At 54.6% G+C, this 15,736-nt stretch overlaps 2 protein-coding genes across 4 annotated transcripts; both read left to right on the top strand.

Annotated features, from left to right (window-relative positions):
• The first annotated feature begins 63 nt into the window (after nucleotides 1-63).
• On the top strand, nucleotides 64-10,319 carry RNF31 (ring finger protein 31). 2 transcript variants are annotated; one of them, XM_010995766.3, is made up of 21 exons: nucleotides 67-977; nucleotides 1,059-1,205; nucleotides 1,354-1,509; nucleotides 1,727-1,786; nucleotides 1,892-1,967; nucleotides 2,198-2,375; nucleotides 2,836-3,223; nucleotides 3,396-3,686; nucleotides 3,942-4,190; nucleotides 4,302-4,487; nucleotides 4,599-4,805; nucleotides 6,246-6,419; nucleotides 6,503-6,601; nucleotides 6,691-6,780; nucleotides 7,863-7,977; nucleotides 8,080-8,198; nucleotides 8,462-8,575; nucleotides 8,707-8,764; nucleotides 9,493-9,589; nucleotides 9,898-10,066; nucleotides 10,177-10,319. In XM_010995766.3, the coding sequence occupies exons 1-21, from the start codon at nucleotides 786-788 to the stop codon at nucleotides 10,228-10,230; spliced, it is 3,219 nt and encodes a 1,072-aa protein (XP_010994068.1). In that variant the 5' UTR covers nucleotides 67-785; the 3' UTR covers nucleotides 10,231-10,319. The 2 variants fall into 2 exon arrangements, 1 of the variants encoding a protein (XP_010994068.1); XR_010380914.1 differs by lacking the exons at nucleotides 9,493-9,589; nucleotides 9,898-10,066; nucleotides 10,177-10,319 and having other exon boundaries at nucleotides 64-977; nucleotides 8,080-8,224.
• A 143-nt stretch (nucleotides 10,320-10,462) lies between these two features.
• IRF9 (interferon regulatory factor 9) lies at nucleotides 10,463-15,662 on the top strand. 2 transcript variants are annotated; one of them, XR_004137261.2, is made up of 10 exons: nucleotides 10,463-10,990; nucleotides 11,724-11,904; nucleotides 12,220-12,403; nucleotides 12,650-12,780; nucleotides 12,867-12,960; nucleotides 13,064-13,135; nucleotides 13,760-14,101; nucleotides 14,212-14,393; nucleotides 14,986-15,101; nucleotides 15,238-15,260. XR_004137261.2 is itself a non-coding variant. In XM_010995767.3 (9 exons), exons 2-9 carry the CDS (start codon nucleotides 11,725-11,727, stop codon nucleotides 15,361-15,363), a joined length of 1,245 nt encoding a protein of 414 aa, XP_010994069.1. In that variant the 5' UTR covers nucleotides 10,463-10,990; nucleotide 11,724; the 3' UTR covers nucleotides 15,364-15,662. The 2 variants fall into 2 exon arrangements, 1 of the variants encoding a protein (XP_010994069.1); XM_010995767.3 differs by lacking the exon at nucleotides 14,212-14,393 and having other exon boundaries at nucleotides 15,238-15,662.
• Nucleotides 15,663-15,736: the final 74 nt, after the last annotated feature.

Consider the following 15,736-nt stretch of genomic DNA (forward strand, 5'->3'; position numbering starts at 1 on the left):
GAGGCGGGGCTTACAGGGAGGGGCGAGGACCGTCCAGGGGATGTCGAGGGTTGGGGTGAGAGGGGTGGGAGAATGGGAAGGGGGTTGTTCAGTGGTGGGCCCCCCCTGGAAGGCTCATTTGCTGTGAGAGAGCAGAGAAGGATCAGAGTGGAAGAAGTAGTAGGAGGGAGAAGGGATAGTAGGATGTGGAAGGGAGCTGGCGCGGGGGTTTCCTCCCGGAGGGATCCCTGCCTTCAAGACCGACTGGAGAAGAGCCTTGAGTGGGGCTCAAGCCGGCGAGAGTTGAGTCCCCGGCTGAGAGGGATTTCCCCAGTGGGGTTCGGGTAGAGGAGGGCTTTGAGGTAAATTTAAAAAACCCCACACCTGGGGCTATCCGTAAAGAGGTGGAATCAGCCTGGACGAAGGAGGGGAAAAGAGCTAGAACAGAGCGTAAAGCCTAGATACTCTGGGGGAGGAGCCAGAGGCTATCTACCCTTCTCATTGGCTGGGACCCTCCTGACCACGCCCCTACCTTCTTGACCCCACCCTTCTTTAAGCTTAACCCCCTCCTTTTCCGCTGAAACTGGGTCGCAATCCCGCCCTCTTTCCTATTACTTCCTGTTCCCGCTAACCTTGGCGTGGGGCCCGGGGCCGTAGAGTGACAGTGGCTTGAGTGACCTGGGTCGTCCGCGACAACCGAGTCGGGTTGCGAAGCCAGACCCCAGCGCTCGGGGCGACGCTTGGGCCGCGCACAGACTGCGCGGGGTCCCAGCGGGCAGTGGGCTGGGGCTGACTCCTGTCTCAGGATGCCGGGGGAGGAGGAGGAGCGGGCCTTCCTGGCAGCCCGCGAGGAGTTGGCGAGCGCCTTGAGAAGGGATTCCGGGCAGACGTTTTCGCTAGAGCAGCTCCGGCCTCTACTGGTCACCTCTCTGCCGCCAGCAGCCCGCTACATGCAGCTGGACGCTGCACGCCTGGTCCGCTGCAACGCTCATAGGGAGGTGAGGCCTGCTCGGGAGGGGGCAGAGGACCTGAGGCCAGGCCGGGGCTCACAGTTCTCTCTGTTCTCTGACTGCTTCCAGCCCCAAAACTACCTCAACATCCTCTCCACGGCCCTGAACATCCTGGAGAAATACGGCCGCAACCTCCTCAGCCCTCAGCGGCCCCGGTACTGGCGCGGGGTTAAGTTTAATAACCCTGTTTTTCGCAGTACAGTGGATTCTGTGCAGGTGAAGCCCCTGGGCCCCTTATGGCAGAAGGGGACTTAGCCTGGGATAGGGGTTGGCTAGAAAGGGCCGGAGGCTGTGCTGAATCGGGAGGGGTCAAGCCCTATTGAGAAGGGGGCCCACTTCGGTGACTGGTTTGAATGTGTGGCAGGGGGGCCGGGATGTTCTGCGATTATATGGCTACACAGAGGAGCAGCCAGATGGGTTGAGCTTCCCTGAGGGGCAGGAGGAGCCAGATGAGCACCAGGTCGCTGCAGTCACACTGGAAGTACTGCTGCTTCGGACAGAGCTCAGCCTGCTCTTACAGGTGAGGTACTTCTAGTTTTGAGGACTTAAGCACCAGGGCTGGGGAGCCCAGCCTAATAACAAAGCCAGTCTGGGGACCCCCATGCTGCCAAACCATGGGCTTAGTCCCGACAGTAACTTGGGAACTCCTTGTACTTTTCTCCCTGAGAATGTTGGGGGACCAGGGCTTTGAAGGAGGGCTTTGTTCTAGGGCTCTAAGTGGGGACTCTTGTTTGCAGAATATTCATCCAAAACCACAAGCACTGGAGCAGCTGCTGAAAGACAAGGTTGAAGATGATGTAAGAAAGGCAGGGATGGGGCTCGGCTCAAGGGACTGGTGAACAAAGGGGACAGGTGGGCCTGTGTCCGCAAGCCCTTGCTTAGTCCCTGCCCTTTATCCTCAGACACTGCAGCTCTCAGAGTTTGCCCCCTTACTGAGAGAGATTGCTCCTGGCCACCTCACCATACCCTCTGTCCAAGGTATTATTGGCCTGTAATGGGGGGAGGAGGTACTAGTAGATTATTTGATGGACATGTCCTCTATCTTCTTGGTTATCTTCCTTTCTTTTTAAAAAGAGATTAAAAGTGTTTCCTTGGGTTGAAAAGATATGCTGGAAAGTAATCTGTGATTTGGCCCCCGACACAGCAGATTCAGATGTAACCTGATCTTTTTCAGAAAGATGTTCTATTCTTCCTCTCCTGCTCTCCAGGCCCCACTCCTGGTCCCTGCTTCCTCTGTGGTTCTGCCCCAGGCACACTGCACTGCTCAGCCTGTAAACAGGCCTTGTGCCCAACCTGTGATCGCCTGTTCCATGGACACCCAGACCGTGCCCACCACCTCCGCCAGACTCTGCCTGGGGTCCCCCAGGTCACCCACCTGACTCCCAGGTGAGAGGCCTTCTTTTCTAGGTGAGAGCAAAATTGAGAGAACTTAATATTGCTTAACGATCTATTGTGTGCTGGATTCTGTGCTGAAAACGTTTCATAGAGGGCAAGCAGCCAGTTACTGCCCTCCGTGACATCATAGACATATGTATCAAGCAAGTAGCAATCACAGCAAGATAGATTATTATGGTGTGCAAATAGATAGTAGGAGGATGCAACCTAGTCAGAAGGATCAGCTCAATTATCAGTATTTTAAGCATCTGTTAGGGATATTTACCAGCCAGATATGAACTTGAAGCTGTCATGTTAATGTCGAACAGGCTCTGGGTATGGGAGTCTTCTAGACAGAACAACATGTGCAAAGGCCAGAGCTATATGTTGTCATGCAGGGAATGAGGGAAGGGACCCACGCACCAGGGACAGGGGCCCCCCTCAGCAGGCCATGTCTGGTTTTCTGTTACAGCTTACCTGCCTCAGCTCCGCCACGGCCTCAGTCAGCCTCCCTCCTGGCCCTGGGAGACAGCTCTCTTTCTTCCCCTGATCCTGCAAGTGCCCATCTGCCCTGGCACTGTTCCTCCTGTGCCATGCTAAATGAACCTGGGGCAGTACTCTGTGTGGCCTGTGATCGGCCCCGAGGCTGTAAGGGGTTGGGACTGGGGATCGAGGGTCCCCGAGGAGCTGGGGGCCTAGAACCTGAGCTTGCCCGGGGTCACTGGGCCTGCCAGAGCTGCACCTTTGAAAATGAGGCGGCAGCTGTGCTGTGTGCCATATGTGAGCGACCTCGGCTGGCTCAGCCTCCTAGCTTGGTGGTGGATTCTCAGGATGCTGGTATTTGCCTGCAGCCCCTTCAGGTAACCTGTTCCTGGCCTTCCCAGCTCTTTATTTGCACTCGCTGCAACAAGTCATTCTCTACTTCCTCATCCCGTTTTCCTTCAGTCCCCTGATATCTTCGCCCCAGCTTCCTATATTTCCATCTTGAGCCTCAGCCAGCCTTCAGTGGGATAATTCTTTCTGCCTTCCCAGCAGGGGGATACTTTGCTCTCTTCTGCCCAGACTCCAGTGTGGTACTGTATTCACTGTACCTTCTGCAACTCGGGCCCTGGCTGGGTGTGTGCTATGTGCAACCGGACCAGCAGCCCCATCCCAGCACAGCACACCCCCCGGCCCCATGCCAGCTCTTTGGAAGAGCGACTCCCCGAACCAGGGCCTCCACGACGCTTCAGTGGCCCTCTGCCCAGTTCCTGTGGGGACCCTGAGAAGCAGCGCCAAGACAAGATGCGGGAGGAAGGTCTCCAGCTAGTGATCAAGATCCGGGTGAGGATTTGGGCCTGGCACAAGCTGGGGGTGGGGTGGAGAGGCTGCACTTGGTTGAAACAAGTTCTCATGAAACCTGTCATTGTTAGCAGTAGCTGCCTCTTATTGAATACTTCTCCCATGACAGGTGTCCTGCTGGGCACTGCTCACATGATCCATAGTCTGAGCTCAAGCACTGTAAGCATTTTGGTTCGGGCTGAGGCTGGGTGGAAGGTGCCCTTCCTGATGAGCCCTCTGGGTGGGACTGTGCCTTAGGAAGGGGAAGCTGGAGGCGCCAGTCCAGAGGAGGTCTTCTCGGCTCTGCAGTACTCAGGCACTGAGGTGCCCCTACAGTGGCTGCGTTCAGAGCTGCCCTATGTGCTGGAGATGGTGGCTGACCTGGCTGGACAGCAAGACCCAGAGCTGGGTGCCTTTTCCTGTCAGGAGGCCCGGAAAGCCTGGCTGGACCGTCACGGCAATCTTGATGAAGCCGTGGAAGAGTGTGTGAGGGCCCGGAGGAGGAAGGTAGTAGCAGCTGTCCTGGAGGTGGGGCATGGTTGAGGGTTGTGGATTTCAGAGCTTCTCACACACTTGCTTTTTCCCTCTTCACTCCTCCTCGCCATTCCCGACTCACAGGTGCAGGAGCTCCAGTCCCTGGGCTTTGGGCCTGAGGAGGGGTCTCTTCAAGCTTTGTTCCAACACGGGGGTGACGTGGCCCGGGCCCTGACTGAGCTACAGCGCCAGCGCCTAGAACCTTTCCATCAGCGCCTCTGGGACAGTGGCCCTGAGCCCGCCCCTTCCTGGGATGGGCCAGATAAGCAGGTGCTGGTAGGAGGTGAAGAGCCCACTTAGTGGGGCAGAGGGCAGGCCGATGGGTAGGATCCCTGGGGTCTGACAGCCATTTCTTCCCTCGCCACCTGAATCACGTTGCAGAGCCTGATCCGACGGCTTTTGGCAGTGCATGCCCTCCCTAGCTGGGGCCGGGCAGAGCTGGCGCTGTCGCTGCTGCAGGAGACACCTAGGAACTATGAATTGGGGGATGTGGTAGAAGCTGTGAGACAGAGCCAGGACCGGGCCTTCCTGCGCCGCTTACTCGCCCAGGAGTGTGCCGTGTGCAGCTGGGCCCTGCCCCGCAACCGGGTAAGCCCTCCCCACTGCCCCTGGCCTTAGAATTGCTCTGTTCCCTTTGGATCCCCACCCTACCCCAGCCCCCACCTCTGGTCTTGTCTTTTGCTCTGTAGTTGCCCACTTCCCCCTGAAGGCTTCTGGGAAGGGAAGGGCAGGAATAGGCTACTTTCCTCTCTCTCTTTTTTTTTTTAATGTTCTATCATGGGAATTTCAAATATGCAATAGTAGAGAAAACTGTGTGACAGATTCCCTCCTTGGTGGGGTAGGAGATAGCTTAGTGATAGAGTGCATGCTTAGTATGCATGATGTCCTGGGTTCATTCCCCAGTACCTCCATTTAAATAAGTAAGTAAATAAATAAATCCCAATTACCTACCTACCTCCAAAAAAAAAAAAAAAAAGAAAACAACAAAACAAATTCCCTCCTCCACACTCCCCCCAAGCCCCACCACCATGGATTCAACCAATTATCAATTGTATGGCCAAGCTTTATTTCACCTACATACACAGAGGACTATTTTGAAGCAAATCTCAGACATCAGACAGTTTATCTGTAGTATTTCAGTATGTATCTGTATAAGATAAAACTCTTTGAAAATATAGCCACAAATACCATTGTCACACCAAAAAAGATTAACAGTTATTCTTTAATATCATCATCAAATACTCAGTTGGTAGGAATAGGCCCCTCTTATCTCCTAATCCCCTACTTACCCTAGGTCAGAATTGGCAGTTCTTGGGCCAAATACAGCCCAATTTAGTTAGAGTAGCTCTGTATGTTTTTTGTTTTTACTCTTTATTTGAAAATAATTGTAGATTCATAAGAAGTTGTAAAAATAGTAGAGTCCTGTACCTTTCACCCACCTTCTCCCAATGGTGACATCTTATATAACCGTAGTGCAATATTAAGGCCAAGAAATAGACATTGATACAATGTCAGCTTGTTGCAGACCTTGTTCATTTTGTGCATGAACGTGTATGTGTGTAGTTCTATGCAATTTTTCCCCATGTATAGATTCATGTAAGCACAATTTTTCCCCATGTATAGATTCATGTAAGCACCACCACAGTCAAGATACCACAAGGGAACCCCCTGGTGCCACTGCTTTATAGTTGCAACCTTCTTCCCTTCCTCCTGTCACATAGCAACCGCTAGTCCATTCTCCATCTCTGTAGTTTTGTCATTTCAGGCATGTTGTTTGTGCTTTTGCTTTTAATTAAATGTGGATGGCCTTAGAGGGCGTTCTTCCATTTACCTTAGGTCTCACTATTGTCTGGTTTTTTCCATCTGACGGTCTTCAAACATTTAGGTTGCCTGCCTGGCACTTGTTGGCATTTGAGGTTGCTATTCCTGCCCCATTGTTAATTAGACCCTGGTTTCTCAGCAGACACCGGCTACTGCCCCTTCCCCAGCGGCAGTTATAGCTTCTGACTCCCCGCTCCCCTCCACCAGATGCAGGCCCTGACCTCCTGTGAGTGCACCATCTGTCCCGACTGCTTCCGCCAGCACTTCACCATCGCCTTGAAGGAGAAGCACATCACAGACATGGTGTGCCCTGCCTGTGGCCGCCCTGACCTCACTGATGACACGCAGTTACTCAGCTACTTCTCCACCCTTGACATCCAGGTACTGCAGTCCCTAGGACTCAGGGTGACCTGGGCTTTGAACAGGAACCTTGCCCACCCACCCTTTCTGCAACGTGTCCCCAGCTTCGAGAGAGCCTAGAGCCAGATGCCTATGCACTGTTCCACAAGAAGCTGACCGAAGGTGTGCTCATGCGGGACCCCAAGTTCTTGTGGTGTGCCCGGGTAAGTGGCCTACCCGGCGGGGCTGACCACAGGGGTAGGGAGTGGTGCCTGGTCAGGCCTCAGACAGCTTTATGCTCCTGCACCCACAGTGCTCCTTTGGCTTCATATATGAGCGTGAGCAGCTGGAGGCAACATGTCCCCAGTGTCACCAGACCTTCTGCGTGCGCTGTAAGCGCCAGGTGAGGCACATCCATCCTTTCGGAAACACCTGCTGAGCCCTTGGCAGGTACTGTGTTAGAGTTGGGGTTTGCTGGAGAACAGAACAGATGCATGCTGTGGGCTCTAGAGCTTACAGACTAGTCAGGGAGGGAGGGAGGGGGAAGGAGGAGGGAAGAGAGGAAGAGGGAATGGAGGGAGGGAGGGAGGGAGGGAGGGAGACCGAGCATAATTAGACCGAGCCATAAATTCTATGAAGAAAACAAATAGGAAACTGAAGTTAGGAGTCACAGAATGGACCTACCTAGTGCATAGAATAGAGAGGTCAGGTAAGTCTTCTATAAAACGGTTTGGTTTAAGCTCAAGCCTGAAAGTTAAGAAGAAGCCAACTATGCAGAGAGTATTTGGGACAGAAAGAACAAGACATGGAAAGGCCAAAGTCAGGAAAAAAGCCTTGTGTGGCTGGAGCCTCGAGAGCCAGGGTGAGAGTGGCAGGCGGTGGGAAAGGAGCTAGCTGCCAGATCAGGAGAGGCCTTGAGGCCAAACAAGGAAGGGATTGGCCTTTCACTCTAAGACTAAGCAAAGGGTGAACGCTCTCATTTACTTTTTAAAAAGTTCAGCATTTGATACCAAAAAGGTTGCATCTGTCTTGTGAAACACAATACTAAAATGGGCAGCTGAGACCTTACCACCAAACCTCCAAGCTAGAACACTCCCAGGGCCTTTCAGGCTGCTTGATATACACGTTCAGAGGCACACTGGCTGCAAGGTGGCGGCTGGACCATAGGGGAGCAGGAGTGGAGGCACAGAGACTAGAAGTTGAGGCGAGTAACCAAGGCGAGCCCTGGCCTGGCCCAGAGTGAGGTGATCACAGTAGAGGTGAAGAAAAGGGTTGAGCTTGGCTTGGGTGGTGGAAATGGAGACTTGCTGCTGATTTGTGTGGTGTGAGGAGAGGAGAGAAAGGCTGGCCCCTCAGTTTGGGATTCGAGCAAATGGTGGATGGCAGTGCTGTAAACTAAGCCAGGGACCACTGCCCCTGAGAGGAGGGGCCAGCAAGAAGTGCCTGGGATGGGGCTTTCATAAGAAGCTTGCTTCCTTCTGGCAGTGGGAGGAGCAGCACCGAGGCCGGAGCTGTGAAGATTTCCAGAACTGGAAACGCACCAATGACCCAGAATACCAGGCCCAGGGTCTGGCCATGTACCTTCAGGAAAATGGCATAGGTAAGATTCTGTTTGCCCAGTAATCTCTCATTGCCAGCGGCTCTCTTCCTGAGGGCCTGAGGAGCAGTGGCAGCCCTGGCCCTGACCTTCTGTCCCTTGCAGACTGCCCCAAGTGCAAGTTCTCGTATGCACTGGCCCGAGGAGGCTGCATGCACTTTCACTGCACCCAGTGTCGCCACCAGTTCTGCAGTGGCTGCTACAACGCCTTTTATGCCAAGAATGTGAGCCCAGAGACCAGGGATGGGAGGTATAGCAGGGTGGGGACCGCTGTCTGGTGTGGGGGCAGAGGCCATTGAGGAACAGCCCAGAGGGAGAGAACAGTGTTGGGTAAAGCACCTCTCTCTGTCCCCTCTCCCCTTCGGCTTGCTCCAGACCCTCCAATGTCTCCATCTCCCCCCTAAATGCCTCACGCAGGGGTTCCTGAGAGACCAGGACCCCAATATTTTCCAACTAACTGCCGCTCTCCCATCTGGGTTTCCACCAGAAATGTCCAGACCCCAACTGCAGGGTGAAGAAGTCCCTGCACGGCCACCACCCCCGAGACTGTCTCTTCTACCTGAGGGATTGGTCTGCTCTCCGGCTCCAGAAGCTGCTGCAGGTCGTGGGTTTGCAAATTGCCCAGGAGAGGAGGCAGGGTGCAGGGTGGCAAGAAGGGAAAGGCCGGATGCTGGGGAAAACCAGCCGGCTGGCATCAGGGGAACCTAATGCCCATCCTTCTGCCCTCCTCAGGACAATAACGTCATGTTCAACACAGAGCCCCCAGCGGGGGCGCGGGCAGTACCTGGAGGTGAGTGTCGGGGCAGGCCTCGGAGAAGGCAAGAGGGTGGGCTAGGCTCCCTCTGTGTGGTGGGTGAAGGGGAGGCTTGGGTCTAGAGTTGGACCAGGGCTCAGAGCCCATCCTGTGCTGGCTTGTGCCCTTCAGCAAGTCAGCCTCCCCAGGCTTGTTTCTTCCTCTGTAAAGCCAGGGTCATATCTACCTTGCAGCCGTGTTATTTTATATAAAGCCACAGTAAAGCACCTGGCACCTCAGTGCTAATTTTACTTTCCTATTTCCAAAGGATAATCATTTATTAGTTAACTCAGTGACTACTTGATGAGACTTGCTAGTTACACTGTTTTAGGTTCCATGAGGGCAGCAGAAAGGTATTATATATGATTCTAAGCTAGCCCACTTCTTACCATCTACATAGATTAAGACCTTCACAGAATGAGTTAACCTTACAAGAGCTAAATCACAACCAAGAGAGCTGTCTCAAGGGAATATGTGATTATGGGCCAAAAGTTAGCTTGGCTAAAAACAGGGACAGCAAGGTCCCTGCTTCTGTATCAGGAGGGGTCTGCATGATAGCATATCTCTTCCCCACTCCATTCATCACTGTTAGAGCAGGGGCTTCTGTCCTCAGTTCCCTCTCTGAAGACTGCTCTGCCTGCCTCCATCTATATCCCAGCTTTCCTGGGGCTTTGTGGTCAGTGGCCCCTTCCTGACAAAGGGTCCTTTCCTTCCCTTATCGCTAGGTGGCTGCCGAGTGATGGAGCAGAAGGAGGTTCCCAACGGGTTCCGGGATGAAGCCTGTGGCAAGGAGACTCCAGCTGGTTATGCCGGCCTCTGCCAGTGAGTGCCAGGCAGGGAGTGGAGCATGGTGTTGGGGAGGCCAGGAGCACTGGGGGTACACCCAGGCAAAAAGGTGGGTCTCTGGGAGCAGTAGGTCCTGCGAGGATTGGGGGGGGGGCCCTCTAGGCCAAGGCTTGGAAAGGTAGTAGCAGGCAGAGTGCACAGGTTGGCAGGTGCCTGCAAGAACATCAGGTGAGGGGTGTCCGTCTTGTTCATCCAAGTATGCTAGTGCCCAGCACAGTGCTGGGCACACTCAGTTAATATCAGCTGAACAGAAGAACAAATATTTCACCCACTCCTCTCCCTAGGGCACACTACAAAGAGTATCTTGTAAGCCTCATCAATGCCCACTCACTGGACCCAGCCACCCTGTATGAGGTGGAGGAGCTGGAGACAGCTGCCGAGCGCTACCTGCATGTGCGCCCACAGCCGCTGGCGGGGGAGGATGCCCCCACCTACCACGCCCGCTTGTTACAGGTAAAGCCTTCCCCAGCCTCACCTCTGACCCCACACTGTGGAAGTCCCTTGTTCAGCCTGTGTCTGAGCCCCAGGCTTCCAGTATCATTATCTTCTCTCTCATTCTGCAGAAGCTGAAAGAAGAGGTGCCCTTGGGACAGAGTATCCCCCGCAGGAGGAAGTAGCTGAGGGCGGGGGTCCCAGTGAGGGTCCCGTGCTCTGACTCCCTCAGGAACAGCTCCTGCACCAATAAAGAGGCATTTCCTTGCCCAGGCTTCTTGGTGGTCCTTCTTCCTTCCTGATCCCACTGAGGGCACCAGGGAAAGAGCGGGGTAAACAGAGCTTTGCTGAAAGGGCCCCATGTAGCCCACCACCTGACCGTCCCTAGACTCAGGCCAGGAAGGAATTGACACTGTGGATGGCCAACATAGGATGGCCCCATAGAGCCACCTGGCCTGGGCTTTTTCCTTCCCTACCTCTCTTATTTTTTTCATTGAATTCAGCTATTTGGGGTCACTTAGCTAGGTAACAAGCAGGCACTGTAGGGGAACACAGATGCACATGTGGTACAGAGCTATCCAGAGACCACAGGCCAGACTGCAGGACACTGTGGCCTCCCTGGGGAAGCAGCAATGTTATAGAGATGGTTGGATACTAGCAAGGAGTATCTTTAGGGAGGAAGGGGAATGATCCTGAGGTAGGAGGGGCCCTCCAGACTGACAGCAGGTTTCCAACAGTAAGATTCTCAGATGCTGCTTCCCTCTGGTGGCAGCCAGTTGTCTTGCAACTCAGAGACCACGTGATTTCGGGGAAAAGGACCTCCCTGGAAGAGAACTGAAACTTAGGGTGGGGACTGTAGAAAGGGGCGGAGAGATCCGGAAGCTGACTTGCCAGGAGTTGAGCTGAGGTTGGCTGAGCCGTGGGACAGCCTGCACAGAGGTTCAGGTAAGATTAACCAAAAATAGGTGTCAGCTTGGGTCTCAGTGTGGAAAACCTAGCTGGATTGAAGGTGGTGGGTGGGGGCTTCTTTGCTACACTGAGGAGTAGACAGAAGGCTAGGAAGCTGGAAGTTTGGCCTGAGTAAAAGACTGATCAGTATCCCAAGCTCTATAGGCAAAGGCCAGGGGGACCTGCTACCGGGTTGTTTAGGGAAGAAGGCCCTGCCTGATTCCCCTGACTGTTTTCTTGCCTTCTGGCCCTGCCCACTTCCGCCACAGCTCTGCCCCTGCCCTCAGCTCCCTGCCCTATGTACCCCTGAAACTAGCAGAGGAAGGAAGGGTTGTGGGGGATCAAAGGATAGGTTGTGGGGGCAATGGATGAAGAGGGTTGATAAGGCATCTGAGAAGCAGCTACTGCCTTTGCAAATGCTTGGGGATCTTGCTGCTCTCTCACCAGAAGCAGGACACCAGAGGAGTTCTCTTTCAAACCATAGATTCCTGAAAAGTCTTAAGATTAAGACTGATGCTTAAGATTTCCTTCCAGATGTCACAGCCTAGAAAGTTACGAAAGATTTTTTTTTTGGTAATTCCTAGTGATAAAAATGAAACAATTCAGCCTCAGATTTTTGAGATGGATGGGATCTCTGGGGGCCCTTGCCAGAATCCAACCCCAATGACCAGGGTCTCCCTATTTCCAAAGTATCAGTCCTGTGGACGCTTCCTGCTGTTCTTATTCCCAGGATGGCATCAGGCCGGGCACGCTGCACCCGAAAGCTCCGGAACTGGGTAGTGGAACAAGTGGAAAGCGGGCAGTTCCCAGGAGTGTGCTGGGATGATGAGGCCAAGACCATGTTCCGGATTCCCTGGAAGCACGCAGGCAAGCAGGACTTCCGGGAGGATCAGGATGCTGCCTTCTTCAAGGTGAAAGGCCTGGAAACCAGCCCCTCGGAGTGAGGGATGGAGTATACACCACACCGGTGCTCTCACCCTCAAGGGCTTGCGTCCTCCTGGGTTTCAGATAAAGGGGGGGTTGGAGGGTAGAACTAGCTACATAGTTGTCAGAGCCCAGTGCAAAATGTAAATGCAAAGCTTAGTAAGGATGTCAAGCCAGCAACAGCCGAGCATAAACCTAGCACAGGCTTCTATGCAAGTGCTCGGGCTGCCCATCCATGATGCCACCCCGTAGAGGGTCTGCAGGGGTCTGTACATGCTCCTACTTTCTTTACTGTTTCCTAGGCCTGGGCGATATTTAAGGGAAAGTACAAGGAGGGGGACACGGAAGGCCCTGCTACCTGGAAGACTCGTCTGCGCTGTGCCCTCAACAAGAGCCCTGAGTTTGAGGAGGTTCCTGAGAATGGCCATAGGGATGGGGCTGAGCCCTACAAGGTGTATCGGCTGGTACCACCAGGAACCCTTGCCGGTGGGTGTCCCCTTTGCCCCCCTACTCCTAGGATCAGCAAATGGGGGAGGAAGGATGGATATGTGGGCTTCCCAGGAGGATGGTGGGCCTCCCTCCAGGCCCCTCGGTCAGAGTTCTGCCCTGTCCTTGGGAAGCTCAGGTTCCCCTCCCCAGTTTCACCCCTCCTTTCACTGTCTCCTATCTCTTCACTTCCCTCTGTGCCCACTTAAGGCTCTGGCCCTTTCTTTCCCTGTCAATATTCCACAGCTCAGCCAGTGACCCAGAAATCACCATCAAAGCGACACCACAGTTCCATGTCCTCTGAGAGGGAGGAGGATGAGGTTACTAGGAAGAACTGTACACTCAGCCCCTCCTTGCTCCAGGACCCCCTCAAAAACGTGAGAGCTGGGGAGGAAACTGGGGGAGTATGACGGCAGGACAGTAACTGGGGGAAAGGTGAGCCAACAATAGAAATTGTCTGCAGGAGTTGGTGGAGACCAATGGGGGAGCAAGCCATTCAGACCTCGGGAGCAGCAGCGGGAGCGGCAGCAGCAGCAGCAGCCCTGAGCCTCAGGAAGGTACCAACTGCCCTGCCTCTTGTGTCATCCCCCGTGCCACACCCTCTGACCCTGGGACTCCCCAGTCCACTCTGAATGACCAGTGCCTCTGTTCCACTTCCAGGCAGGGACATAGCTGAGGCCCCTTTCCAAGGAGATCAGGTGTCCCTGGAGCTTCTGCCCCCTCCAGATTCAGGTACTTGGTGTTTGTGACTCATCCCTGCTCCTCATCCCCCCATGTCATTTCCTGTGGCTATGTGAGCGTTATCTAATCAGTCAGAGCTTGCAGCAAACTGGGCCCACCTTACCCAGAGGCACTGGTTTCCAGGCAGTGCATCCGGCCAGACTCCAAACAGCTTGCTTCTTAGAAATAGCCCCTATGTACTCTGTTCCCTGGGAATCCACTTTGAGACATTGATTCTGTGGGTTAAGTAGAGTCCCGATCTCTGGGACCTTCTTGTAAACTGTTAAGACCCAGTGCATTAAGCCCCGAGGCCTCAGTGGGAATCTGTAGATTAGCTCCTCTCCTGAGTGATGAGAAGGTCTGACAGGAAGCTCCCCTGCTGAGGAGGGTTGTGGGGTGAGGATAGAGGGGGCAGGAGCCTTCTCTAATCTCAGAAAGTGTAGCTGCTACCCCAGCCCACCATGTCCTCCCCAGCCCTCCCTCATATGGTTTCCTTCTCCGGACCTCACATTTCTCACCAGCAAAATGAGGACATTGGATTTGCAAGGAGCTCCTTTTCAATTCCCCAGGGTTTCACACTGACCAGTGGACCCCTGGGGAGGGATACGGGTGCAGCTGGCCTTTCTCTGTCCTCAGACTACTCGCTGCTGCTCACCTTCATCTACAGTGGGCGCGTGGTGGGTGAGGCCCAGGTGCAGAGCCTGGACTGCCGCCTCGTGGCTGAGCCCTCAGGCTCCCAGTGTGGCATGGAGCAGGTGATATTTCCCAAACCCGGCCCACAAGAGCCCACCCAGCGCCTGCTGAGCCAGCTTAAGAGAGGGGTCCTGGTGGCCAGCAACTCCCGGGGCCTCTTCGTGCAGCGCCTTTGCCCCATCCCCATCTCCTGGAATGCACCCCAGGCTCCACCTGGTCCAGGCCCGCACCTGCTGCCCAGCAACGAGTGTGTGGAGCTCTTCAGAACCACCTACTTCTGCAGAGGTGAGGCTGCTCCAGCCCAGCACGGGAGCCCCCACCCCCATGTCTGTTCCCCACCCTGGACTGTGGGCCCAGCCACCACCCTGCACTCCCTCCTCCCTGTGTTGGAGCAGATCCTCCATCACAGTCCAGGCATGGCATCCCTGCACTTGTGAGGTGCACATCCCTGTGCTCAGCCCTGGCAGCCCTCTTCCTCAGCCAAGGCCGCGGAAGATGAGGCCCAGGTGGAACCCAGCACGAGTGTCCCACCTCGGGAGCACCACCACGTGGAAGCAAACAGTATAATCATGGGAAGGTGCGCCTCATGGTCCCCCCTCCAGATACTCACACACAACCATTCACAGGTTTCAGAGAGCTAGCACACAGCACAGACCCCGGCCCACCGCTCAGGTGCCCCCCAGGTTGCCCCCCTCCCATCCGGGCCTGGAATTCCACTTCCTGCCTCCATTCTGCTCTCAACCGGACCTTGGAAATGGAGGCCAGGAGACCCAGAGCACGTGTGTCCCCAGGGCCAAAGGGTGCCTAGTGTAGGGAGGGTGTAAGCAGGCGACAAAGGTGTGGCACAGCTGTGTTAGCAGCCAGGGCTGCTCAAGCACTGACTAAGCTCTCCCAGCAGAGAGCAGTTCAGGTTGTTTGATGGTCAGCTGCCTCTTAAAGGGGCCCCTTCTTTTCCTGTTTATCCACCGGCGAGCAGCAGCTTAGCTCCTAGCACATCTCCTCGCACAAGGCAGCAGCCTCGCCAGCCTGCAGCTTCTGCCCTGGCCTGGCTCTCCGAGTGGCCCCATTCCCTCCTGTCTTTCTCCACTCTGGGTTCTTCCCTCCGCCCTCCCTGCCTGGGGCCCTCTCTCTTTTCTTGTCCTTCTAACTCTTGACCTTTTCTCTCTCAGACCTGGCCAGATACTTCCAGGGCCTGGGTCCCCCACCTAAGTTCCAGGTGACACTGAATTTTTGGGAGGAGAGCCCCGGCCCCAACCACACCCCACAGAGTCTCATCACAGTGCAGGTGAGTCGGGGCAGGGCAAGACTAGCCTGCCCACACGGGGTGCCCAGGAGGAGAAGGGGCCTCCTGGGGAAGGGCCCCCAGGAAGGAGCTCCTGGTCATAGTGCTCACAAGCCCCTCTCCCCACCTCTTCACACAGATGGAGCAGGCCTTTGCCCGACATTTACTAGAGACTCCTGAGGAGCAGGCAGCCACCCTGTCCCTGCTGCAGAGCCTGGAGGACCCCCTCTCCTCCTCCCCTCTCTGTTCCTCCTACCTCCTCTGAGAGAGCCCCAACCTCCACGCAGTCGACCGGCTGCCTCCCATCGTGATCATTCTCATTGGTTGTCTGTGTTGATTTTGTCGTTGAACTCCTTATGGAGCCTGGTTGTTGGGAACTCATGGATGACTTGTATTTGTGTGTGCGTGTATGTATTTTTTTTTTTAATTTTGAGATATACCCTTTTTTGTTTCTGAGGAACTGAGGGGGCCTTTCCCTCTACCCCAAACTCCAAAACCTAGCACTTTATATTTCCTTCTTAGTTCTTTACTAAGGATTTAAAATAAAATTTTATTGAAAAAGGAGTCAGAATCAGATTTGTTGGGAGTAGAAGGCAGCAGGGTCACAGGGAGATGATGGAGACGGTTTATATCCTGAG

This window comes from Camelus dromedarius, chromosome 5 (assembly GCF_036321535.1).
Source record: "Camelus dromedarius isolate mCamDro1 chromosome 5, mCamDro1.pat, whole genome shotgun sequence".
Lineage (NCBI taxonomy): Eukaryota > Metazoa > Chordata > Mammalia > Artiodactyla > Camelidae > Camelus > Camelus dromedarius.